This window comes from Populus nigra, chromosome 1 (genome assembly GCF_951802175.1).
Source record: "Populus nigra chromosome 1, ddPopNigr1.1, whole genome shotgun sequence".
Lineage (NCBI taxonomy): Eukaryota > Viridiplantae > Streptophyta > Magnoliopsida > Malpighiales > Salicaceae > Populus > Populus nigra.
This window is the reverse complement of record NC_084852.1, coordinates 29,839,008-29,863,709: the sequence shown is the minus strand read 5'-3', so window position 1 is coordinate 29,863,709 and position 24,702 is coordinate 29,839,008. Positions and strand designations below refer to the sequence as shown.

At 33.8% G+C, this 24,702-nt stretch overlaps 3 protein-coding genes across 5 annotated transcripts; 1 reads left to right on the top strand and 2 right to left on the bottom strand.

Annotated features, from left to right (window-relative positions):
• The first annotated feature begins 982 nt into the window (after positions 1–982).
• LOC133678563 (inactive protein kinase SELMODRAFT_444075-like) lies at positions 983–6,732 on the top strand. Of its 2 annotated transcripts, XM_062100917.1 has the most exons (12): positions 983–1,003; positions 1,105–1,210; positions 1,707–1,738; positions 2,503–2,688; positions 2,886–3,040; positions 3,131–3,225; positions 3,411–4,444; positions 4,620–4,780; positions 5,145–5,221; positions 5,304–5,451; positions 5,680–5,829; positions 6,204–6,732. In XM_062100917.1, exons 4-12 carry the CDS (start codon positions 2,505–2,507, stop codon positions 6,360–6,362), a joined length of 2,163 nt encoding a protein of 720 aa, XP_061956901.1. In that variant the 5' UTR covers positions 983–1,003; positions 1,105–1,210; positions 1,707–1,738; positions 2,503–2,504; the 3' UTR covers positions 6,363–6,732. The 2 variants fall into 2 exon arrangements, with proteins under 2 accessions (XP_061956901.1, XP_061956910.1); XM_062100926.1 differs by lacking the exons at positions 983–1,003; positions 1,105–1,210 and adding an exon at positions 1,233–1,324.
• A 3,523-nt stretch (positions 6,733–10,255) lies between these two features.
• On the bottom strand, positions 10,256–15,499 carry LOC133695780 (3-epi-6-deoxocathasterone 23-monooxygenase CYP90D1-like). The gene is made up of 8 exons (XM_062117725.1): positions 15,243–15,499; positions 14,586–14,910; positions 13,842–13,991; positions 13,458–13,712; positions 12,133–12,222; positions 11,837–12,022; positions 11,612–11,736; positions 10,256–10,793 (listed from the first exon to the last, which is right to left on the bottom strand). Exons 1-8 carry the CDS (start codon positions 15,497–15,499, stop codon positions 10,700–10,702), a joined length of 1,482 nt encoding a protein of 493 aa, XP_061973709.1. The 3' UTR covers positions 10,256–10,699.
• A 3,723-nt stretch (positions 15,500–19,222) lies between these two features.
• Positions 19,223–23,939, bottom strand: LOC133680969 (uncharacterized). Of its 2 annotated transcripts, none has more exons than XM_062104040.1 (3): positions 23,779–23,939; positions 23,470–23,670; positions 19,223–19,860 (listed from the first exon to the last, which is right to left on the bottom strand). In XM_062104040.1, the coding sequence occupies exons 1-3, from the start codon at positions 23,831–23,833 to the stop codon at positions 19,553–19,555; spliced, it is 564 nt and encodes a 187-aa protein (XP_061960024.1). In that variant the 5' UTR covers positions 23,834–23,939; the 3' UTR covers positions 19,223–19,552. The 2 variants fall into 2 exon arrangements, with proteins under 2 accessions (XP_061960024.1, XP_061960026.1); XM_062104042.1 differs by having other exon boundaries at positions 23,470–23,631; positions 23,779–23,937.
• Positions 23,940–24,702: the final 763 nt, after the last annotated feature.

Here is a 24,702-nt window from a genome sequence, read left to right as displayed (position 1 = left end):
CAGACCACATTGATGGGTCTCATCTCATCGACGGAGAATACACATCTTCGGTCAGTGCCAAAGTCTACAAATAAATAAAATAAAATAAAAACTCCTCAAAGCTTTATTAAATAAATTTACAACCCCCAAAAGACATATATATATATATATATATATATATATATATATATATAGAGAGAGAGAGATCTAGAGCGGAGAAAAAAGAAGAAGAAGAAACAAAAGAGGGGGAGGAGGAGATAGAAAAGGTAAAAAAAGAAGTTTAATATTATGCTAATTTTTAATATAGCATATGAAATCATAAAAAATATTTTAAAAAATATAAATTTAATATTTTTTAATACAAAAATTAATTTAAAAACAAAAACTATCCGTAATTCACGCAGGAAATAAAGAAGTTGTCAGATCGGCCATTAGGTAAAAAAATGACGGCAGCGAGTCCAAAAACTAAAATAAAGGGATTTTGTTTTTGCCAATACTGTTATCTGTTAGCATTGTAACAAAAATATTCTGAAGTTAGAATCCCTCAATTTTTATTTTTTTATATTAATATGTGTTTAGAGCAGTCTAATAAATATTATGAATTCTAAAATTAATGATTATATAAGCTTTCAGTTGCTCTGAAATATACGAGACTTGAACCAGTAATCTTTAAAAAACAAATTTAAAATTTGACTAATTAAATTACATCCCTCAACAACATCAGAATATCTAAAATTAATATTACTGGGTGATCTTCCTTTTGTTGCATATTTTTTTTAAAAAATTTTATTTTATATAAAAAATAATTTAGTTGCCAGCATTGTAGATTTATATGTTTGATTTTTTTGTGGGGTAAAAAAAACCTATATAATATAGATTTTTAAGTTTTAATTAGATATAAATTATAATGAAATAAATTATATCTCTGAGAAAACATGAACTCACCTCAACGAGAAATGGTATAAATACATATAATGGTAACAACGACGAGAGAAAAAAGAGCAAGAAAAAAAAGCAAGACAAGGTCTGTATTCTTCTCTCTCACTCACAAACTACAAAGCTGATGACATAGCACATTTTTAATATTATATTATTATATTCGCTTCTCTTCTGTTTTGTTTTTAGCCAGAGCAAAGGGAGAAAAAAAATCTCACAGAGTCGCACGCATTTAATATTCGGAACAGGATTATCCCATTTTTTTTGTTCTCATCTTCGAAAAATTTGAGCGCTGGTTGGTCTCTTCCTAAGTTCAAAATTATTCTTCGTTTTCTTTCGATTTAAAAGCTGGATTTGGTGCTGTTTTTTTTTTGCACAAAACCGCTCTTGAAGCAGTTTTTTGTTAGAGGTTTTCGTCGCTTCTTCTTCTTCTTGTTTGTGGTGTGTTTTTGGTCTGAAATATGTTTTCTGTTTCTTTTCTTTGAAGGTTTCAGTTTGAAGCAGAAAGCTTTAGCAGCATTTTCTTTCTTTGGGAATTTTGTTTTCTTTGAGAAGCTTAGCTGGTATTTTGTTGCCTTTTCAAATCTTATAAAATTGTAACAAGTTTTGGATCTAATAATACCTTGATTATATATATATATTGTTTTTCTTTTAAATTTTGGTTCCAATCAATACCTACTTTTGTGTTTGTTCTGCATTTTCTTTTGCACTTTCCGAGCAACCAAACAGGAAAAGAATTTGATGCTAATGTAAAATGTTTCGACACTGATCTTTGGTTTTTTATTTTGCAGGAAGTCTACGTGAGCCTGTTTGATTTCAAAAGGTGTGGCTTTTCAGCTTAAGACAGTTTGTGATAGTAGTTCAAATTTATGGTTCCAAGAGTGAAGGTTCATTAGTCAAATATATATACAGTCTCACTATGTTTCGAAACGGAAACAATCAAGGGATTTTTTTTTTATCTCCACTAATACAAGAAAGTTACTCCCTCATTTTTGTTTTTAATCTTTTGGAGCTGTTTCTTTCACTACTTTGACTCATTGATTTGAAGGCTCAAAAAGCAATGCTATAGCGGTGTTGAGTGACATCCTTTTGTCCTCGTTACAGTGTTTATTGTCCTTTTCCATTTTGCCAGTGTTCGTGGATACTCTTTCCTTGAATTTATTAGCATGAGCAAGTAGTTTTTTTGTCAAATTTCTGCCAGTGGAATCTGGTTCTTGCCTTTCGGGCCGAAAGGATGTCTAGATCCTGAGGATATTTTTGGGTACCATTTTTTGATCATCAAAGGATGCCAAATACAAATTTACAAGCTGTGAAATGGGTATTTTTTCTTCTTGAGGGACTTGTGTTAAATGGTGAAAGCGGTCTTGTCAATGGAGTGGTCTGCTACTGATATATCCGGAGGGGTATAGGTTTATTGTCGGTGGTACTTGTCTTTTGAATCCAACATGGACGGGACAGGATATTAATGCATGAAACGTCTTAGTGTAGACATGCTGTTGTTGTTGTTGTTGGCTCTATAAAACTCTAGTGGGGTTTTGATTGAGAGAACAACTGGAGGTTTCTGATACATTAATTTTGTGGTGGTAGTGATGAGTAGAGAACAGAAGAAGGGGAAGCAAGATAAAGGCGGCTCGGATGTTGCTGTGAAGGTTGTTGTCGCAGTTAAAGCCTCCAAGGAGATTCCTAAGACTGCTTTGGTCTGGGCTTTGACTCATGTTGTGCAACCTGGAGACTGCATTACTCTTCTTGTGGTTGTCCCTTCACACGCTCCAGGTATATTTTCCATTTCCTTTCAATGACGTCATGCTATTGTCTAATCTTGATTAGTAAACTTTGTCTGGGATATTTTGTAGTTTGATATTTCATTATTGATTCTAATTTTGCTTTATCATTTCCTGTTTTAGAAGGTACTTTGTGGTCTAACTTTCTTAATTAGTTGGTAAATATGATTGTCTTCACCATTTCTTCAGGTCGAAGATTATGGGGATTCCCAAGATTTGCTGGTGACTGCGCCAATGGTCACCGGAAGTCTCATTCGGGAGCAACCTCAGATCAGAGGTGTGACATTACAGATTCCTGTTCCCAGATGATCCTTCAGCTTCATGATGTTTATGATCCAAACAAAGTGAGTGCCGCAGTCTAATTTCTTGTGGGTGCTGAACTCCATATATGCCTTTGCTGATACTACATTTCGTATCCTGATCCGCGTTCGCAGATCAATGTGAAGATAAAAATTGTTTCTGGATCACCTTGTGGGGCAGTCTCTGCAGAAGCCAAGAAGGCGCAAGCCAACTGGGTTGTACTAGACAAGTAATGCTCCAATCTTCATTGAGTATAGTATCATATTTCATCCCTGTCAGTTAAAAAAAAAAGACCTTTAAGATTTTAAATTAATGAGTTCTTGCCTCCTTCAAGTTCCCAATACTGATTTGCTTGATCCAGAATATATGTTGATGCTTATGATTCATGATTCTATGTTTGGGCTTCTTCTATAGACAGCTGAAGCACGAGGAAAAACGCTGCGTGGAAGAGCTGCAATGCAACATAGTGGTTATGAAACGATCCCAGGCAAAAGTCCTCCGCTTGAATCTGGTTGGAACATCAAAGGAACCTGAAGTTGTGGGCCCATCACCTTCCAAACTAAATGAAGCTTCTGAGCAGCATTCAAAAAACAAGAATAATTCTTCAGGCTCCATTCGAGGACCGGTGGTTACTCCAACAAGTAGTCCAGAGCTTGGAACACCCTTTACTGTGACTGAAGCAGGAACTTCATCAGTCTCAAGTGATCCGGGGGCTTCACCATTTTTTATCTCAGAAACAAATGGAGAACTGAAGAAAGAGGAACCACTGGTCATCAAGGAAAATAGGGATCTTGATGAATCTAGTTCAGACACAGACACTGAACATTTATCTTTGGCTTCAAGTTTAAGGTTTGAACCATGGGTAGGAGAGTTAATTGGTTCTCATATTCAATCCTCAAGACACGTAGAAGAAAGCTCTCAGAGAAGTAATTGCATGGCGCAAACATCAACAACAGAAGCTTTGCTAGAGAAGTTCTCAAAACTTGATAGACAAACAGGAATTGGAATGTCAAACTACAGGACTGATCTAGACTTGAGTGTAAACGTGAGAGAGGCAATATCATTATCCAGAAATACGCCTCCTGGGCCGCCTCCTTTGTGTTCGATATGTCAGCATAAGGCACCTGTATTCGGGAAGCCCCCAAGGTGGTTTAGCTATGCTGAGTTGGAGCTTGCTACTGGAGGATTTTCGCAAGCCAATTTCTTGGCAGAGGGTGGGTTTGGATCTGTTCACAGAGGTGTATTGCCAGATGGCCAGGCAGTTGCTGTCAAGCAGCACAAATTGGCTAGCTCACAGGGGGATCTAGAATTTTGCTCAGAGGTGGAAGTCCTTAGCTGTGCTCAGCATCGAAATGTTGTTATGCTCATCGGGTTTTGTATTGAGGACAGAAGGAGGTTGTTAGTTTATGAATATATATGCAACGGGTCACTAGATTCTCATCTGTATGGTAATTTTTCTTTATCCCTGCATGAAGAGTTTGATGCTTGTATAACTGAAAAACACAATATATGGTCCTAATGAGGTGACGTTTTTTTGGCATAGTAATAGATACCTTTAATTTAAAGTTCGGTTTGTGGATGCCAATTTTGGTTGCATTTTACTAAGAGAGCTTTATTCTTTAGGGCATCACAGGGAGCCATTAGAATGGTCTGCGCGCCAGAAGATTGCAGTAGGAGCTGCTCGAGGGTTACGTTATCTTCATGAAGAATGCAGAGTAGGTTGCATAGTCCATCGTGATATGCGGCCAAACAACATTCTCATAACCCATGATTTTGAACCCCTGGTATGAATATTCATAGTTTCTTTCTCAAAATCAGACACTTACAAATGTAAATGCTAATCACAACTGCTTCATTTTTCCATCTTCTCTATCATCAAAGTCCTCTTCTTTTTACCTTCCGTTTCCTAGTCCAGCATCTCATATTTTTTAGATACAACAGAACCGGAGTAGAACTCTTGTAGACCTTCACTCTGCTTTTCATTTATGCAGCACCTCCGTGCTTGACAAGCTTTTTTAGGTGTTGTCTTCCTTTGAATTTCTCGGATGTTTTTTGAGATATTTTTATTGTGTTTCATGATGTATGAAATGTGTAATTCACTTGCCAACCTGTTGAATTTATTGACCTTAATTCAGCTTTGATTTCTAGGTTGGAGATTTTGGCCTAGCAAGGTGGCAGCCTGATGGCGATACTGGTGTTGAAACAAGAGTGATCGGAACATTTGGGTAATTTCAGATAGTGTGCCTTATTGCCTTTTCCTTCCACATGCAATTGCAGTATAGAATAAGATGTTCTTCTCTGCTGCAGGTATTTGGCTCCAGAATATGCTGAAACCGGTCAAATCACAGAAAAAGCTGATGTTTATTCCTTTGGAGTAGTTTTGGTCGAGCTTGTTACAGGACGAAAGGCAGTGGACCTCAACCGGCCAAAGGGCCAGCAGTGTCTCACGGAATGGGTAAGCTGTAGGGATCATCCTTAGCTTGCTCTTTGTAATCCACAACATCAATTCTAGCATTTTCTTGTTCTTTTAGGCTGTATGTTTAGTGTAATCTCGCTAAGACATTGTCAAAATGCATGACAGGCACTGCTGATAGAATCAGAAAGATAAATATTTCTTGCTTCCTTTCAGGCTGTAGCTTCTTTGTTTTTATATTCTAATTCTTAATCATATTGATCTGGATAGGCACGCCCTCTATTGGAAGAATATGCCATAGTGGAACTGATTGACCCACAGCTTGGCAATCACTATTCAGAGCAGGAGGTTTACTGCATGCTCCATGCAGCATCACTATGCATACGACGGGATCCTCATTCCAGGCCTCGAATGTCTCAGGTAAACAAAACTTTCAATTTGAAGAACATTCTGGCATGCCTTACAATACATGGATCTGAATGAGCATGTTCTAAGGCAATCCCTTAGACAATGGAAAATCCAGATAAGTTTGCTATGTTGTCAAATCTGCATAGAAACAAATGTGAATCACTCAAAGTTACGAAGACATAGGGGATTTTGTTTGTGTGTGTGTGTGTTTTTGAAAATATCACGTTTTGTGTTGGAAAACCATGTGGAAACGCGCTCTTGTTAAATTTCGCTTGCGGGAAAGATCTTGACAATGCTTTACTTTCTCATGCACAGAGCATTCTGTTGTTTTGGATAGTTATAATCAAACATATTTTTTCTTTCTTGTTTGTGTTGTTTGGGAGAAGGTTCTCCGCATACTAGAAGGTGACATGCATGTTGACACGAATTACATGGCAGCACCCGGGTATGATGTGGGGAACCGAAGTGGAAGGATTTACATAGATAGAACAGCAGCAGCAGCAGCAGCCATCAAAACATTATGGTGTTCTGCTGTCAACGAATGAGGCATTGGAAGGATTCAGTGGGAAGCTCTCTTTCGACACCCTAGAGCCAACTTTCCGGGAAAGGGATAGCGCCAGGAGGATTTCATGCCAAGATGATTTGTAAAGTGCTAACCCTTAATGAACCACATATGGTATGCTAAATATGTCGCTGGCCCATTTGCATTTTGTATTTGTTTTGTTTTCCTTTTTTTGCCTTGTGTATGTTCAAATGCCATCTTGATTTTGCTTTGTATAGTAGAAGGGAAGTAGGGGTAGCAATGTTCTGTGTAATTCTTTGGTAAATGATAGGAACTGATATCAAATAGCAACGATGCCAGAGTATTAGTGAATACGTAATGCTTCGAATCAATGAAGCAGCAGCTTCTGGGAATCTGTCTCTTCCTCTGTGTTTGTTAATCTTGGGCTGTTCATTAGTTTTGAATCTTTGAAAATTGAGGTCAAGAAGCAGACAAAACTAATCTTAGATTTGTCCTAACCTCAGGAAGCAACCACAACCAGAAAACATGAAACATGATAGGGCATTAAACGAGGAGGAGGGGTTGCAATGATGAAAGGAAAACATTTTCTCACCTCGTATGTAATTTCTTGAATTTCAAATAATTGGAAATGCAATAAATCCAAGCATTGAATTTGATTTGATGGCGACAAAAGCCTCTGAAATTCATGACGACGCAGGTAATTGTTCCTTGGTACCATGTGGTCGGTCCCATAGTTTGCTCTTCATCTCGTTACCCACAGGACCCAGTTGGTTGCCGTATTGTCTTTATCGTTACCTCTGTTTGATGATTATGATTTTCAGCCAACTCTAACCTGAAATCGAAGGTTTTTTTATTTTTTTTCCCTTCTGAAGTAGCACAATAAAAATAAAATATTAAAAAAATAACACTTTTGAAAAAATATCACAACTTATTAAAAAAAATCAAAATTTTTAGAAGTTATTTTAAATTTCAAAATAAATAAATATTATCAAATACCTTTATCATGATAAAGATGATATTTATTTATTTTTCAAAGATAATATTTTAAAATATAATATTTCATTTATAAAGATAATAGATAATATTTTTTTTCTTTCTAAAATAATCTTAATCCTATCTTATATCAAATTTATTTAATTTTACATCAAAACCATAATCTTTTTTTTTAATCTATAGGTTTGTATAAGAATAAAATATTTATTTTGATATAATATTCTAATTTATTTATTTTTTTATTGAAAAAAGAAGTTTACCTAATAATAAAAAAATACAAATTAAGAATACAAATTAAGAATTCTATTCGTGCTAGAATTCTATTAATTTTTGTTTAGAGCTTAATGGTGACGATATGTACTCGGCACCCAAAGACTACACCACGTGTCAAGCATTCATTCATTTGGTTAGGTAGTGTAGTCAGTTTGTAGGCTCCTAAATTAAAAGGCTCAACTATCTTTTGTATCTGCCCAACAAAATATTGTTTTGTTTTGTTTGTGGGCTCCTAACGTTACTGTAAGTTCACAAGATATTTTTTGTTTTCCATCCTAGATTACTAACTTTTATTAATAATATAATTTTAGCAAGAATTTTTAAATTTGTGCATTTTTGAAAAATCACCCTAAACCTTAGTTTTTTTTCTTCAATTAGACCTTAATTGAACTAATATGAGCTTCAAGTTCCAGCAAATATTTTATGTTGATCCTCTAATGCTTTCATTTTTTTTTATCAAATTAACTTTAAATTTCAATTTGTTTCTTCAATTAAGTCTATGATTGAGTTAATTGTACTTCTAAACTTTGCTATATTTTCTATTTTGATCATTAGTTTTTCCTTGAATTCCAATTTTTCTCCTCTATTAGCCCCCCAATTGAATGAATTGAAGTCCCAAACTTTACTATTCTTTTCATCTTTGAACTTTGGTCTTTCAATTACTTCAATTATGATTAATTTCATACATTTATTTTTCAATTTTCTTTAATTAAACACTAAATTACATGCCCTTATTATCTTTGATCAACTATAAATTAAATTCTTGTATGATTCCAACCCAAACTCTATTTTATTTTGAAACATTTTTCTTTGAATAATTTTTTTTTTCTAAACTAATTGTTTTCCTGAAAATTTTTAAAATACTTTTGAAGACTTTTTTTCAAGATTTTAAAGAGGTAAAATTCAAGTTATGACATTTCCAATTTTTAATTATTTAGCTAATTTCAACCCTTTCCTAAATATTTCTTCAGAATTTCATCCCTAATTGTATTTTTCTTATCATTACATGTTGCAACCTTTTTCAATTTGGTCATTGGTTTTCTAATTTTTAATTATTTAGCTAATTTCAACCATTTTCTAAATATTTCTTCAGAATTTCATCCCTAATTGTATTTTTCTTATCATTACATGTTGCAACCTTTTTCAATTTGGTCATTGGTTTTCTAATTTTTAATTATTTAGCCAATGTCAACCTTTTCCTTAATTTTACCCTTTTTTTTCTTACTGTTTTCGAAATTTTTTCATTTTCTTATTTTTTTTACTTTTTTATATTTAATTTTACTTTTTTTTACTTTCATCTTTCAAAATTTGATTGGTTTTGAATTAGGTTTTATAATTTATTTTGGTTTATTTTAATAGGTTTTTATCAAGATCTTAAACAAACATCCTCGTATTTGGTTAGTGTTCAATTTTGTGAGTTTTTATTTTTGTTATAATATAATTAAGTAAAAAATAGTTTTTTTTTTTTAAGAATGAAGTTATTAAATCAAGTAGAGTCCATGACCTGAGTCATAGGTTTAATAGGTTAAGCCATGAAATCCAATTCAATCCAATATATCATTGTCTCATTATGTAGAAAAAATAAAAAAGATATTATCTTAGATTTTTTTGTAAAGCCAAACATGTTTTTTTGTTAATTGTCTAGGTTGCTTTTAAATTTGTTAAGTCGATTAGGTCACATTTAGAGAAGTCCCAGACAATTTAATTTCAAGCTCGAGCTAGGTAAGGAGGTTTTGATATTGATCTGTTAGTCAGGTTTAACGACACTATCAAATAGTTTCTCATGGCCTAAACATTCAAATAATATTTTGTTTAACCTACAACATAATGCAAGATAGTTATCTAGTTAGAAAAACTAAAAGATAAGGTGAATACATTGGTCGCCTCCTTACAAAGCACTGTTATTGGAACAATACTTTGCTTTTTTTTTTAATTTTTAATTTTATACTTTAATATTGATTTTATTGACAATTAAATTTCATGATTTATTTTGATTTATTTTTTATAGGATTATCTTAATCTTATGATCTAAGTTGTGGATTTGGCGAATTAATTTTTTTTCTTTATTTTTTTAATTCATGCTTCAACATTGGGTTGATTGGAAATTGAGATTCATAATTTATTTTATTTTTCTTTCTTTTAGATTATATTAGACTCATGATTCAGTTCGTGAGTTAACATAGGTTGAGACAAATCAATTTTTTTTTTTCAGCATTGAGTTGATTAGGAATTATGATTTATATTTTGTTTTAATTTGCTTTTTATGAGGTTATCTCAATCTTATGATTTAAGTCGTGAGTTTGTCAGATTAACTAATGTTGACTCTAGTAACTTTTTTTTCTTTTTGTAATTAATATTTTTTTTTCATTTTCTTTTTTCAACATGAGGTTGATTGATAATTTAACTCCATAATTTTTTTTGATTTGATTTATACAGTGTTATCATGGTCTCATAATCCAAGTTGTGAATTTAGCAAGTTGACCTTAGTTGATTCAGGTCAATCTAATAAATTAATGTCTCAATATTTTTTTAAAAAGAAGAAGATATCATTTTAAAATTATTTTAAATCAAACTATATTTTTTTAATGATCCAAGTTGTTTTCAAATCTATCAAATTCACTAAATTACATAATATAAACCCCCACCACACACAATTTAAATATCTTCTTCCACTCAGAGAAAATTTGATCTAGCTCTTAACATATTGCGAAACAATAATCTAGCAATTGTCTAAACCTCCAGCCTCAGTGACCGCTCATTGTACAGATTGCTAATTAATTACTGTGGAAAAAAGTTGAGGGAGGAGAAGAGGAAGAACTAAGAAGCAATGAAAAATGGATATTACATATTTTGGATCCCAACCAACCAAAAAACAGAGAAAAGAAATTGTAATTCTTCTGTTCTCTAAATGTCTATATTTGCTGGACGTCTGAAGAAGAAGAAGACAAATTATGTCAGATTGTTGATGTTCCCACACGTGTCTCTGTCACCATGAATTCTATTTTTCTTTTCCTTATTTCTCTAGTCTTTTCATGCTGGGTTTGGCATCATTGTCAAGTTTCTTTGAAACTTTTTCTTGCTCATGATGTTTGCTTAATTTTCTCCTCCCCTTTTGACCCAAATCGGCATTCTTCTCTTCATTCTTACAGTAGGGAAATTTACAACAGTATCCTCCTCAGCCACCCACCTTGCAAAAAGAAGGGAGAGTTTTGACCGATATCATCATGGTTTTTCAAGGTAAAGAAAGAAACATCTAGGATGATTACTCTAGGGGATATCTAGTATAAAACCTCAGGAAAAAGAGTTGATTGTAAGGTAATACGAACACAATCATCATACAAGTCTTAGTGTGTCTACTATATATATATATATATATAAAAGTTGATTGTAACTGGAAGCACCTCAAGGGAACAAAGAAGCTAAAAATGGCAGAAAGGAGGATGTTTCTACTTTCTTGTCATGATTTTGTCTTTGCTCATTTGGAAGGGAAAAAAAGAGGGGGGGGGGGAATGTAGCGTATGATGAGCATGACACTTTGGATTTATGAACCACTTTATTCAGTATGGAAAACATTTCTATATATAAAAGATGTCATTAATTCGATCGGATTAAGGTGGTAAAATTCGAACTTAATCAAGTTCTGATCCGTTCACCATTCTTTCTTTTTTTTTTGTAATTAAGAATCATTAATGATGAAAAACAATTAGATTTTATTTTAATCTATTTATCTTAGTTTCTTCAATCGCACCATGATGGTGCTGTGTAGCTATCAAAAGCTTTTCTTATCCCTATCCTCTCTCTTTTCCGCCTTATCCTTAGACGTGCTGCTGGCTTTATGGTAAAAAATAAGTCTGCGGTTTTTTTAATTGTTGTTTATGGCCACCCCAATTATTGAATTAATTAAATGTTCATCCAATATTGGAAACAATTATGAACATTTGAAATGCAAAACAGAAAAAAAACAAGAGAAATTAATTTACTGTGATTGGGGAAGGAATTATTTACCTAAATTGGGTGACAAAGTGGTGCAAGAAGATTGAAGCTTCCAGCCTGGCGAGGTCAAGTCCAGGACATAATCTTTGTCCTCCTCCGAATGGAGTGAAGCTGCCATTAATGCTCATATCCTTGTCCTGTAAGAGATCGAGCTAGCAGGTTAAAATGCTAGAAATTAAAGACACCAAATTAAATAATAGCAAGAACTAACTATTTGCAAAGCAATTGATCTCTTACTTGCCACCTCCATGGATTGAATTCGTAAGGCCACTCATAGTTGTTTTCATCAAGATGAACTGACCTGAAATATGCAAAAGCACACCATCCTTTGGGTATCAAATACCCTTTAATTTCTGTGTCTTTCATCGCCTTTCTCATCACCCCGATTATTATGTTTCCCATTCTTAGAGTTTCTGTGATCACCTATATATAATTAGGGAAGAAAACAAATTTATTGTTAATATTTTCACTCATTTTAATTAATTCTCCATTAATCAAATAATGAGGATTGAAAATGGCGCATATATACATACCGTTTGAGTAAAGGGTAGAGACAAATAATCAGTCCAGCACAATGGCTCCCCATGCTGAGCTTTGAGGCTTTTCAATTTCATGTTCTCCTTCTGATCAGATTCAATCATCGATCATATGTATGAAAAGACTGCCTCAATAAAGATAAAAAGGAAAAAACGACACAGGAAAAAAAGAGAGAAGAAAAAAGTGCTATGATGGTTACAAGTCACACGTGGAGAAGTCACAAAGTCGACATTGATAGGGCACCTAACCATAAAATTGACCCTTATCTAGAAGCACTATAATTTTGAGAACAATCCCTACACGTTTCCTTGATGAAACCCTAGGATTCTGTTCTTAATTTAAGGAGGATACTTTCATTCGGATAATGGGTTCGAACGTGGTTTTTTCTTCCCCCATGACTTAGAATGGAGAAACACTAATCATTAGTTTACTAGAAAATAATATAAATTATATCTAATTATTATTTAAGTTATTAAGATAAGATAGTTTTTTATCATAGTATCAAAGCTTTAATAATTAAACGGTAACGGGTTCAAATCTCATTATTTTTATTTATTTAATAAAAATTAAAAATAAAATAATATGAGTTTATACACATTTCAATCCAAATAGTTCTTTAATTTAGTTGTATGTTTCTATTCTTCACATTCTTTATATATATATATTAAGAAACCAATTTAATATTTTTTTTAAAATAAAAAAGATTAAAAAACAATTTTTAAAAGCTTCTTGAATCGCAAAATCGAAGCTCAGTGTTAGTTTCTAAAATGATGATCTTGTTGTTCATCAGTGCAGTCATGCGGTTCTGTCGGTGGGCAAACCCTAGGAGCTGTGTGGAAGACCTATGAGAAATTATGGCATAAGATAAGAGTGTGTGATCATAGGGAGATGTCCCCAGAGGATAAGAAAGCTGAGAACAACAGTATTATTATTTGCAAGGGTAGTCAAAATAAATGGTCATTTATAAAACTCAGAAAATGACAAATAATAAATAATAAATGGACACCTAGCTAGCTAGAGCTAGAATTACTGGAGCGTACTAGTCGCCAGTAAATTAAAGAAGATTGCCATGTCATGAAAGAGAAAGCAAATTAAAACCAAGATGGAAACAAGAAATCAAGTCTGAAAGAAAATGACTAATTATTAAAAGAAGAACAATGACATTATTAATCTTAATCATGAATTTGATTTTTCTTGCAGCTAATTAATAACTCCAAGAAATTAAGTTAAGAATATATATATATATATATATATATATATATATATATATATATATAGAAGAAGGGTGTTGGGAGATTAATAAATTGATGAGCATGCATACCGTCAATTGTTGCAGAGCAGCAGGGCAATCTGAAAGGTACTTAACAGCAAGAGTCATGAGGACCGGCACTGAATCCTCACCAGGTATCATCATATCGATCATATTATCAGCTATTAAATCATCTGTTAATTGTTCACTTGCATCATTAAGCAGCACTTCCGCTACATCCTTTGGTGCCATTGAAACAATCCCAGCTCTACCTTCTCTTTTAGATTGGATGATTTTCTGCACTAACTTCACCATTTTCTTCTTTGCCTGGAAACCCAAAAGCAATTTCATTTTTCATCATTGGTCACTTGTATATTTTTCTATCTCTTCGTACAAATTAAGAGAATGTGCGTGTGTGTGTGTGTCTGTGTAGCGTATCGTTGGCTATTAACTTGCCTGTAATGATCGATAAAGTTGACTTCCAGGGATGTTTAAAGGTAAGGACATGAGACCAGCAATGAATTCTTGGAACTGTTTCTTTAGCAGCTCCATTTCTTCACCAGGATCCAAACTAATCAATGCCTTGACTAATACTTGAAAGGCAATCTGGAGACATTTATACAAGAAAGGGTTTTTACTTGGTAACTTTTTGGGGAAATTAAAGGGCTGTAAATATATGTTGTAATCATCATGAGTCTCTTTTACGAGACAATATGATTCATGCAAGCCCCATACTCCACTAAGCTTGGTTTATTACTTTCTAGCAAAATCATTCCAAACTTGAGTAGAAGCCGGAGATAAAATTCAAACATTAATCGTTTCTTTCTTCCGCTAGAGAGAGAGGGTGTGTTATAATTGCATGTACGTCGTCGTGATTTAAATGGGTTCTCTTTTATGTTTTTTTCTTCATAAAAGCATGTAAAAAAAAAAAACAAGTAAAAAAAACATAGAAGAAGATGAAAGATGCCAGAGATAGGGTTAAGAGCCCGACATCTTTTGTTTTATCTTGTGTCTAATTGAACTCTTCTCAAAAAGAAAAAAAGAAAAAAAAAAGGCACCGTCATAGTCATAGAATCAGAGAATATCGAAGAAGACTAGCTAGAGATAGATTTCAAACTCCTAAAAAATAGAATTCAGCTCTCTAAACCGCGCACACACAGAAAACTAAGAGAGAGAGAGAGAAGAAGCTAGGGGACTAACATTCTTGGTTTCATCTTGTATGAAAATGGGCTGGTCTTCTCTCCATTTCTCCATTGATTCTTGAACATAACTTTGCATGTCTCGGGTGATTTGAGCTTTGAGATGAGGGGATTTGAAGAAGGCACCTATGAGACCATGAATTCTCCTTTGTAAGCTCCCATTGATGAGCAAAATGGAAGATTTTCCCATCAACTCGGTTAGAGATTTCGGGTAAGAAGGAACGAACACCTTTGCATCACTTTGTAGTATAAATTTGCTCACTTCTGCATCTGTTGATACTATAGTCGGACTTCCAAATATATGTGACTTGAACACCTTCCCATACCTACAAATTAAAAATGGACAATAAAGTAAATTTTTAGTATATACTAGCTAGCTACAAGGTTAATTTTGTGGTTAACAAGTAACCATAACCCTCTTCTTAAGCATCATTTCTGATATGTGATGTAATTACTTTCTAATCACAAATTAGCCTAATCTAATCTAATATAATCACCTGACAAGATAAGTAACCGCAAGATTAACCTTACATGTATCTACCTGAAAAATATACGAAAACGATAACAAAAAAAATCAAGTATTGATTTGGGATGTTATATCTAGTGCTGCTAGCTAATACACGTATCCTTAACTGCTACTGCTACCACTTCTACTTACATGCGACGGCGTTTATCCATGAAGCTTTCAGGGCGGTCTGAGTAAGCACATGAAACGAAGTCGATGGTTTCACCGATAAAGGGCCATCCAAGAGTGCCTAAAGGAAGTGGGGTTTTGTACTTTGATGATGATAATCTGATCGTCATCATACTACTGCTACTAAACCAGCTGCTGTTCCTGTAGAGAAATATTATGGCAGTACTGGACAACAAGATTGCTAACGCAATCCACAATAAATCGTCCGTGTTAATATTCATGATATTAACTTAATTTCACACTCGTATCCTATTCCTACAGAGCTCTCTGTCTCTCTCTCTCCCCCCGTCTCTCTTTCTCTCTCTTTCCTTTGCTTAAATACGGTTTCCTAATTATGGCGATGATGAGTATACTTTATATATATGAGAGGATGATGAGTAAGTATTTGTTTGTAAGGAAAATATATATGATATGAGAGTGTACGTACGAGCACGCGTGGCGTGGGGCAGAGAGAGAACAAGGTTGGAGGTCAAGGTAGTGTGTGCAAGAATATTTGTTTTCTCCATTAGTATAATAATGAGGTGATGCTAGCTTGTGATAAGTATTAGCTACTACTAAGCTTAGTATTGGCTTCTTTAGCGACAGTGGGCCTAAATGATGCCCCCTCTACGAGGAATTATATATATATATAGTTAATCAGTATACGTGCTGCTGGTAAAAATATTCTACCTTGTTAATTACCTATATTAACGTTATTTTTATATTTTATTACATTACAATGAGTGTAATATATATTTGTGTTGTTGCTTCCAGCTCTGATTAAATTGTGTCAGGTTAGGTTTTTTGTTGATTTAAAGTAGTATTAATTAGAGGCTTATTAATTTAAGTGCTTGATTTGGAAGAAAACTCTGATTAAATATGTAAGGAAACGTTTGTTCTTTGAAATATCTTATTTATTTTTACGTGAATCCTTTAATTGGTCACGGGTCACAATTATACGGTAACATGCATTGATCAAATTATGATTACTGGAGATTGAATACATGAAATACCAACTACTGTATGTAGAAGAAGAGTAAAAAAAAAAACCATGAGGGGTAGCTTAACTGGTCAAATCTTAGGTTTATTTCTCTATAATTACGAGTTAATTTTAGTCCTTTCAGGATAATTAAAAACTTATATGGTCGTTAATTTTAGAACCTGTATATGAGATTAATCGAGGTACGTGTAAAATAGCCTAAACACTCATGTTAATAAAAAATATTAAAAAAATAAATAAAAAGAAACATTCTTCGAAAACTCGTAAATAAGTATCATGATAAGTTTGTTTTTGTTTCTAAAAAAACAATACATGAATCTTAACAGTAATTAATTAATTGAGGAGGGAATTCATTGTTTCCCTTTGAAAAAGTATTATTCACTTGAATAGTTTTTTTTTTCAAGAATTAGTTTTTTTAATTTATTTTTTAATAATTTTTTAATCCTAATCTCATAATCTGAATCACGACTTTGGTGGGTTAGCTTGGATTTTCTATCTTTTTTTAAAAAAAAAAATTCAATATCATCTTTCAATATTTGGTTGTTTTGGAATTCGGCTTCATAATATGTTTTAGTTTATTTTTTATAAGTATATCCTGGTCTCATTACTTGGATTACAGGTTTGGAAGGTTAACAGGGGTTAAATCAAGTCATTTTTTAATGTTTTTTCATTTAATTTTTTTTAATTTCAACCTTCAATATTAGATTGATTAGGAATTAAATTTCATAGTTTATCATGGTTTGATTTTTATGGAATTATCTCAGTCACATGAATCGAGTTATAAGTTTGGCAAGTTAATCCGTATTGACTGGAGTTACTTGGTTTTTTTTTTAAAAAAAATTATCCTCCAAAATTATATTGATTGAGAATTGAGTTTTATAATTTATTTTGATTTATTTTATATATAATTAATATGGTCTCATAATTAGGATTTTAAATTTAATAAGTTAGCTTTGGTTGAGTTAAGTGTATCAATATATTTTTGTTTTAATATATATAGCAGTAGAAGAAGAAGAATTAGTCCCCACAAGTCCATAATTGTCTCGTGGGCGCAGTGGCTTGAGGCGTCCCTTTAGCAGATGCAGCTGGTGTCCTCGTGCATTCATGTGAGGCTCAATAAATCCTACCACATTCTCCATCACCATCCTCATCATCATCAATATCAACTTAATTTCCCTCAACTTTTGTCCCTCTCGCACGCACGCACGCACGCACCTAGGCCAGCCCAGCCCCTCATCATGTGTTTCTTTCATTACCATCGATCCTCTCTTGAGTTTTTCTGTGGGGGAGACAGAGAGAGAGAGAGAGAGAGCACATGCGATTACCCTTACCAAAAATACTTTAGTTTATGTCAAACGTTGTCTTGAACCCTTCTTAGCTAGTGTGTTAATTCAATAATGGCTGTGTCATTATTGCCCTCAAGCTTGTTTGTGTGCCATAATTCTTAAGGGTGGATATATATAATTAATAACAACACCTAAAACATAGACGAAAGCCATGACTTTTGGGGCTAGCTAGGGTGTATTAATTAATCTACCTCTTTAATTTTCAAAAATCTCTCTCTTTGACTGTAGTGTTGATGATCAAATAACATGGATTGTGGAATTAATTATAAGTTGGCCCGTTTCTTGACTGCAAATGTAATTAATCTATATATTGTTAATTAAGCTCCATTACTTGGCTTTCTTTCTGGCTACCTCCTTCAAACTACCTACCTCATCATACAGTGCTATCCTTTTATATAACAAGATTAATCATTATACATTAATATTGTTAACATATTTTATTGCATTAATTAGATCTCTCTCTCTCGTTTGATTTGCTGATTGCTAGTTTCTTTATAAAAACTCTTCAAAATCTATTTAGAATCTTTAAGAACATACATGGTAGGATATATATATTTCTAAATCCTTTTGAAAAGGCTGGAGTTTAGGACTTATATTTCATGAGGGGAAAGAAAGATATGATTCGGAGGCTGGAACCTAATCTTTTTTCATTATTATTAATGAGGATGTTCGGGTTAACTTGCGTGCACCTCGACTAATCCCACGAGCTCTGAAGTTAATGACCATGCAAGCTTTTAATGACCCTGAGGTTTGTGAGACTTTAATTAGTAATCTCTAGAAAACAAACTCATAATTTAACTAGTTAATTAGCTCCTCCCCTCAAGGTTCGTGGAAACTAATCTTATTTGATAGTTGCAGACGTTGGCTTGATTTGGATACTTTGCAATGCTTGAGGTACTCTCATAAAGTAAGTCGGATATTCGTAGTGATATGGTGTGGCCACATCCTCTTTGGAACTTATTCTATGTCAGCATGTGAATATCTTTTTCTAAAAAATTGGAGAATATGCTTCATTTATTGAGTTCCTAGCTAACACTAGAAAGCAAGCAAATTAAATAAAATCCATGGCTACCTTTTACCAAGAATGTGGTCCTAAGATTTATTCCCTAATCAATCAATTATTTAAGACACGCTCGCGATAAATACAGACCCAAAAACTCAAAACAAGTGATGAAGCCTAAAGCATTAGAGAATAATCCAACTTCTTGGCTCTAAAAGCCTCGTTGCTTTACTAACTTAATTAATCATTAGAGAATCCCACAACCTTATTTTTGCAAGTATTAGGGCTTAAGTCCATCGGTTCCATAATACATTTAAGCCTAAAGCATAAACAAGTCACCAAGATCCTCCAAACATCTAAAATTTAACATCACTAGCATTATTCTCTTCTTTTTTTGTGTTGAAAAAATATTGCTTCATTCCGCATTGAAGCGCGGACACCTTGACTAAAGTATAAAGATACGTGGAGTATATGATTGATTGATTGATTGATCGATCGATCATATGATTGCATGTACAGAAGCAAGCGCAGAAAAGCTAGTTTGCGGTCCGTAAGAATCTTGCATATGATGTCATGATTCACAGTATGAAACCGTCGTCGTGTCAAAAGAAAACAACAATAATCACAAAAGACTGCAATTTATTAAGATGATCAAAGCTGTAGAAAATTCATCTACAAGGAGGACTGTTAATGCATATCGATATTCAGCATGCAGATAGCAATTGCTAAATTACAGAATCACAACCGATAAAGAGGCCACCACCTAGTTATGGCCCAACTAAAATGGAGTCGAAGGAGGATGAATTTAGGACAGTCATGCCCTTCAGCATCTTTACATGAAACTCCTGCCACCTGGTGGTTGAAATCCAAGATTTCTTTCCATTGCACAAAAGTCAATAAAAAAAAATCCATTCCTAATGATGTGAATTGGAAGAGAAGCATGATCGACTTAGATGCTTGGGATGGATTTTGCTCGAATGAATTGTTTGAGAATAGCTTTCTCATCATCAATGCGCTTTCTCTCTTCTGAATCTTTTGGTTTCACTTTTCTTTTTTCTTCCAAAATCCACTTGAATAGTTCACGCTGCTGATCCTCTCGAATAGGTTCACATAGCTTCACTACTTCAGAAATGGCAGGTGATGGTATGGGTGTCTCAGAAACTGGAGCGGTTGTACTAGGAGTGGATGAGGGAATTTTGCTTGAAACTTCCTCCTCTTGAACTGTATCCTTTTTCTTCGTTCTCATGAACAAGTAAGCTGCAAAAATTACATTAACCTCACTCAGTCCACGAAGAGAAAAGCAAAGCACGATCCTGAGAACTACTAATCAAGCAATTTAGCTGGAAATTTGAACTACACGACATCCCCAGCCCACAAATCTAACATTTACACAAAGAAGCCGCACCAAATGTTGCAGCTAGTAACCATATACATGTAGAAATATTATTCCAAACATAGACTACCAAGGGTACAGAACAGATCAACAAACTACACCTAAACACCAATTTTGGGAGATGGTTATGAGAGCGTGTACGAGATGATTTCACTTGTCCCACGTCATCATAAAGCTCTTATGGGTAATAATCACTCCATACTCCCTGCTTGGTGCTGCATTGCATCTGATGATACTCCCAACCAAGGCATCCATGAAGTGTGCACCTAAAAGAATTGCCATGAGAGGTGCTAGTGCACTGCCTACTGCTTAGTAGTTGATGACAAGTTCTGTAACTATATGTAGTTAATCACATCTAATGTCAAAGGATTGCTTTTGATGCTAGTAATGCTGTCAGTTAATAAACCATGGAAAAGAACTCAAGGACAGCTTTAGAATCCATCATGTGGTTTCAACTCTTCAAGCAACTGCACTAAAAGGATACTCAAATCTGGAGGATTCGGAATTTCTACAGCATATAACCAAGAAACAATTATCAATGGAGAACATTAATCACATAAATCCAAATATTTATATCCAAGGAGGATTTGAGAATTCAATACTAGTGTGCAGAAAGGTTTTGCATGCATTTATCCCCAATAAGATGTAAAGATCATACTAGAACCATCAAAACATAAGAAATGTGAAATATTACGTACAGCCTTAATACAGCATCTCCAACATGGATGATTCACTAGGCAATGTGCATAAATTTGATTGGACTTTATTACCTTCAACCATGTTCAACCATCACAGTAGCACATACAATATCCACCCACCCATTCATGTCAAGTCCAAAAAGGGTGCTTAACAAATTCATGAGTAATGTGACATCTAAACCAACTCATCAGTTTGATGTTTCAAAAAGAACTGATAACTATACTGAATTGGAATGGATTAAAAAAATTCCTATGTACCATTGTGGCTAGAATTTCCAGGTATCACCTACAGATAGCAGTGAAAGTGGACATCTTAGTAAGGCCATTTCTAAGGTTACTTGAAGATACTGCAGTTCTAGGTGTTTGCAAGTTACCAATTGATAATATAAAGTTTACAGCCCATTAGACACAAACACTTCATAGTTCATAATCCTAAAAACATCACAGCTATGGATCAATTAGTTAATTTACAAAGATACAAGATAATACATTAAGTAAATATCCTCGACAGTCCGTAATCACTTAAAAAGGCTTGTCACCATTTGAATAATGTATTTTCTTCTCTAAAGTAACAAAATACTTTCTGAGTCGTAACTGCACTAATCATTTGTAATTGCTATAATCATGGAAGAATTAGTAAATCATAAAGGTCAATAATTTATTTTAGGCAATAAGTGCACATACTTAACAGTTTGGAACTCGGAAGGAACCATAATTATAGTGCCTTCAAGTGACTATAGCAAGCACCAGTCATAAAGCAATATCATAAGATTGATTCAAACACCCACCATATGCCGGAAAAAGCAACTGAAGTGAGAAGAGTTCATCCCATCTCATTGAAATAACACAATTTCTCAAGTGAATAGAAAAGGAATAACACTCCTTATCAATTTCACATTATCAACAAAGAGCATGGGCACAGCAGGTAGAGCCTGTGCCTCCACATACTTATAGTCCAAGAAATTTAACACCATGAAATGCACAAAACAAAACAGAAATTTAAGCAGACACATCAAACAGCTGTAAAAAAATAAATAAAGTTATCGTAGCAAATGCATGACCAGAGAGCAGGGGAAGCATGTGATAGTCATGTGCACCATATATGACACTTCTAGAGAGAAAAACAACAGAGCATTTTGCTAAGCTCATGATGACATAATATAGTCATCTTTTCTGAATCAATTTAAAAGTTTCACTATGTCAATATAATGACAATCATCTACATTTTCCTATTTCAGATAAAAAGAAAATGTACACAACACGATCTTTTGATCCTTCCATCACCTTGTTCAATTACATCCTAGCATCAATTAATGTCATAAACCAGAAGAAACAGACTGCACAATTAACTTGATGGTAGGCAAGTCTCTGGTAACTGAAAGGAAATATATGCCAAAAGAGACATTGGTATACATGATTTGCAGGACCCCAGAAGGCAGATAAAAAATATTTCTTTCCAACACTTTTGCCTCACAGTTAATCAAATTTAAATTGTTTTCAACCTGCACCTGAACCCAATAGCTGAAACTAGTGACAGTAAGCAAAAAACCCGACAAAGCCTGTAAATTGTATTTGTTGTTCATTAAGATGTTGATGTTACCGGCTGTATGCCAAACAACCAAAAAAAAAGTGTCAAATAAATTTCATCCAGTACTTCAGACAATTTAACTGCCAATATCTGGATTTTGGTTTCGTAAATGGCCATCTAAATATTTGAAACATTTAATTACCAAAGCTATTTGACAGTTTTTCAGTTATTTGAGACCTGAAGGATGTGTAATGAAAGTAAGTACAGAGTCTCAATAGGCGAGAATCAGGCGCTCCTTTGCATAATACATACATCCATAACTCAAACAATGAGCCTGTGCTGCATAGGCTTTCACAACTTGAATGGTCTAGCTAGTATAAATTTGAAACTCTGAGAAACCTCCAGAATCCCCCTTTTTTTTTTAGTTAATGATCTATGAGAACCTCAGGCAAGCTAATCCAAATGGTGATGCCATATCACTGTAGAAAATCAGTTTAGAGGGTGGGGTGGACCACCAGGGAAAACCATTTTGCTATGAAACATCAGACTTATCAGCGCAATATGCTAATTCTCTATTTGGCATGTTTGAACATTGACACCATGGACACACTGATATTTCATCACCCACTTAGATAAAAGAAATGCAACTGCTCAAAGTCAAATATACAAGTCACACTCAAACATCTACGAAACTCTATTGCCTCATATCAACTTCTGATTGTCAACAGAAATCATAATAAGGGTATTCCTAGAAAGCTAGGATAGACAAAGCACACATGTAATATGCCAGAGCTAGGGTGATCAATCATTGGATAACAAACAGTAACAGCAGCAAGCCCCTCAATTCCACGATTGCTAAGTCATTACTCAGCCTGGCAGCTGAACCATTCCCAATACGCAGCAAGAAACGTTAAAATTCATCAATCAGAAAATTCACTCTCAGCCAAGCAACTATTGAAATGCAATACAATTATTATAAGATCCATCTAAATCCCTCTATTTTACATGAAAACATCGAAAAATGTAACCAAGATTCAAGAAAGAAGATTCAAGGAGCCATTTCAAGAATCAAGACGGTAAAAAGTGATAGTATATAAATATTCTTCGATTCCCAAACCGGAAAGATAAAAATTATCCAGCCCAAGTGTAAAATCGAGTGAGAGAGTAAAATGGCAAAATAGAAAAGACCCATTTCGGCAAATCCAAAAATCATACATTAGAATTGAAAAGACAGAGAAAGCGAGCACCTCCAACACTGAGATTGACAGTCAAAATAAGGGGCCAAAGGAACTTGTAACGCCTAGCGAAAGACTCCTTAGGAGGCTGAGGGGGTGGTGGAGGTGCGGTAGACTGAGACCCCATTTTGTATGATGCAGCTGCAGCAGCAGATGATGATGATGTCCCTGTTGCTGTTGTTGGTGAAGACAAATCCTTTGCTTTTAGTTGCGCTATTGTTGTTGTTGTTTTTGCAACAAACAAATAGTAAATCGAAAGTTTAAAAGACCCAAAATGATTCGATAAAAAAGAAAAGAATTCTGGAATTGATAATTTGTTACCTTTCTTGGGTTTGTTGGTGAAGAGCTTTAGGCCTCCTTCTTCTTCTGCCTTCATTCTTCCTTGTGCTTCGACAGGAGGATTATTGAAAACTGCCACTCCTAGTATTGCCTTCCTTGTAGGTGTACCAAATTGAAATGTTGGTTAACTAGTTTTGTGACCTCCAGGGTAAATAATTATTTTTTAATGTAAAAATATTCATACAATGTGAGTGTATTTAAAAAAATATAAAAAAATCCAAATTTTAGTGATAGATTCGACTGAGTAAAATAAATCGTTATCATTTAATAAGATAATAAAAAAAATAATGACAATAAATAGATTGAGTAAAAAATAATCACTAGAACCTAAAGGAAAATATCAACCACAAAAAAGAGAAATATCTTAGTTTCAAGTCAACTCAATAAAGATTAAAAAAGAAAAACAAAAATATGACTCTAATCAAGTATAATCAAGTATAATGAGTATGCAAAATCTACAACTCAGTTCATTTTAAAAAAATAAAAAAAAATAAAGTATTGGCTATCCAAGTAAGCATGCTAAACCCTGTGAATAGGATCATGTGAATGTGATAGCTCAATAAAAGGCAAATCGAGAAAGATGAAAAATCTCATTTTTAAATTAACTCAATGTTAAAAAATAAAAATTAAAAAATATTAAAAAAACAACAATCCAAAAAAAGACTCAAGTCAATCTTGTCTAGCCCGTCAAACTTGTGATCTTGATGATAAGATCAAGGTAACTGAATAAAAATAGAAATCGAAGAAAATCATGAAATCTAGATTTTTTTAAAAAAAAACTTGGAATGATGAAAATAAGAAAGAAAATCAATAAAAATAAAGATAAACCCTAATAAAAAAAATGATGTTAACTCAGGTTAAGTTCTTAAATCCATGATTTGGATCATGAAACCAAATCACCCAACT

Bases quoted from the DNA above. Each gene is read 5' to 3' on its own strand.
- LOC133678563 (XM_062100917.1), top strand. From the start codon at position 2,505: ATGAGTAGAGAACAGAAGAAGGGGAAGCAAGATAAAGGCGGCTCGGAT. The intron at 4,445-4,619 runs GTAATTTTTCTT...TTTATTCTTTAG, and splicing joins ACTAGATTCTCATCTGTATG to GGCATCACAGGGAGCCATTA. The intron at 4,781-5,144 runs GTATGAATATTC...TTTGATTTCTAG, and splicing joins CCCATGATTTTGAACCCCTG to GTTGGAGATTTTGGCCTAGC.
- LOC133695780 (XM_062117725.1), bottom strand. From the start codon at position 15,499: ATGAATATTAACACGGACGATTTATTGTGGATTGCGTTAGCAATCTTG. The intron at 12,223-13,457 runs GTATGCATGCTC...GAATCTGATCAG, and splicing joins CTGCTCTGCAACAATTGACG to AAGGAGAACATGAAATTGAA. The intron at 10,794-11,611 runs GTAAATAATTCC...TCTTTTTGCAAG, and splicing joins CACTTTGTCACCCAATTTAG to GTGGGTGGCTGAGGAGGATA.
- LOC133680969 (XM_062104040.1), bottom strand. From the start codon at position 23,833: ATGAAGGCAGAAGAAGAAGGAGGCCTAAAGCTCTTCACCAACAAACCC. The intron at 23,671-23,778 runs GTAACAAATTAT...CAACAACAATAG, and splicing joins CACCAACAAACCCAAGAAAG to CGCAACTAAAAGCAAAGGAT. The intron at 19,861-23,469 runs GTGCTCGCTTTC...TAATTTTTGCAG, and splicing joins TGTCAATCTCAGTGTTGGAG to CTTACTTGTTCATGAGAACG.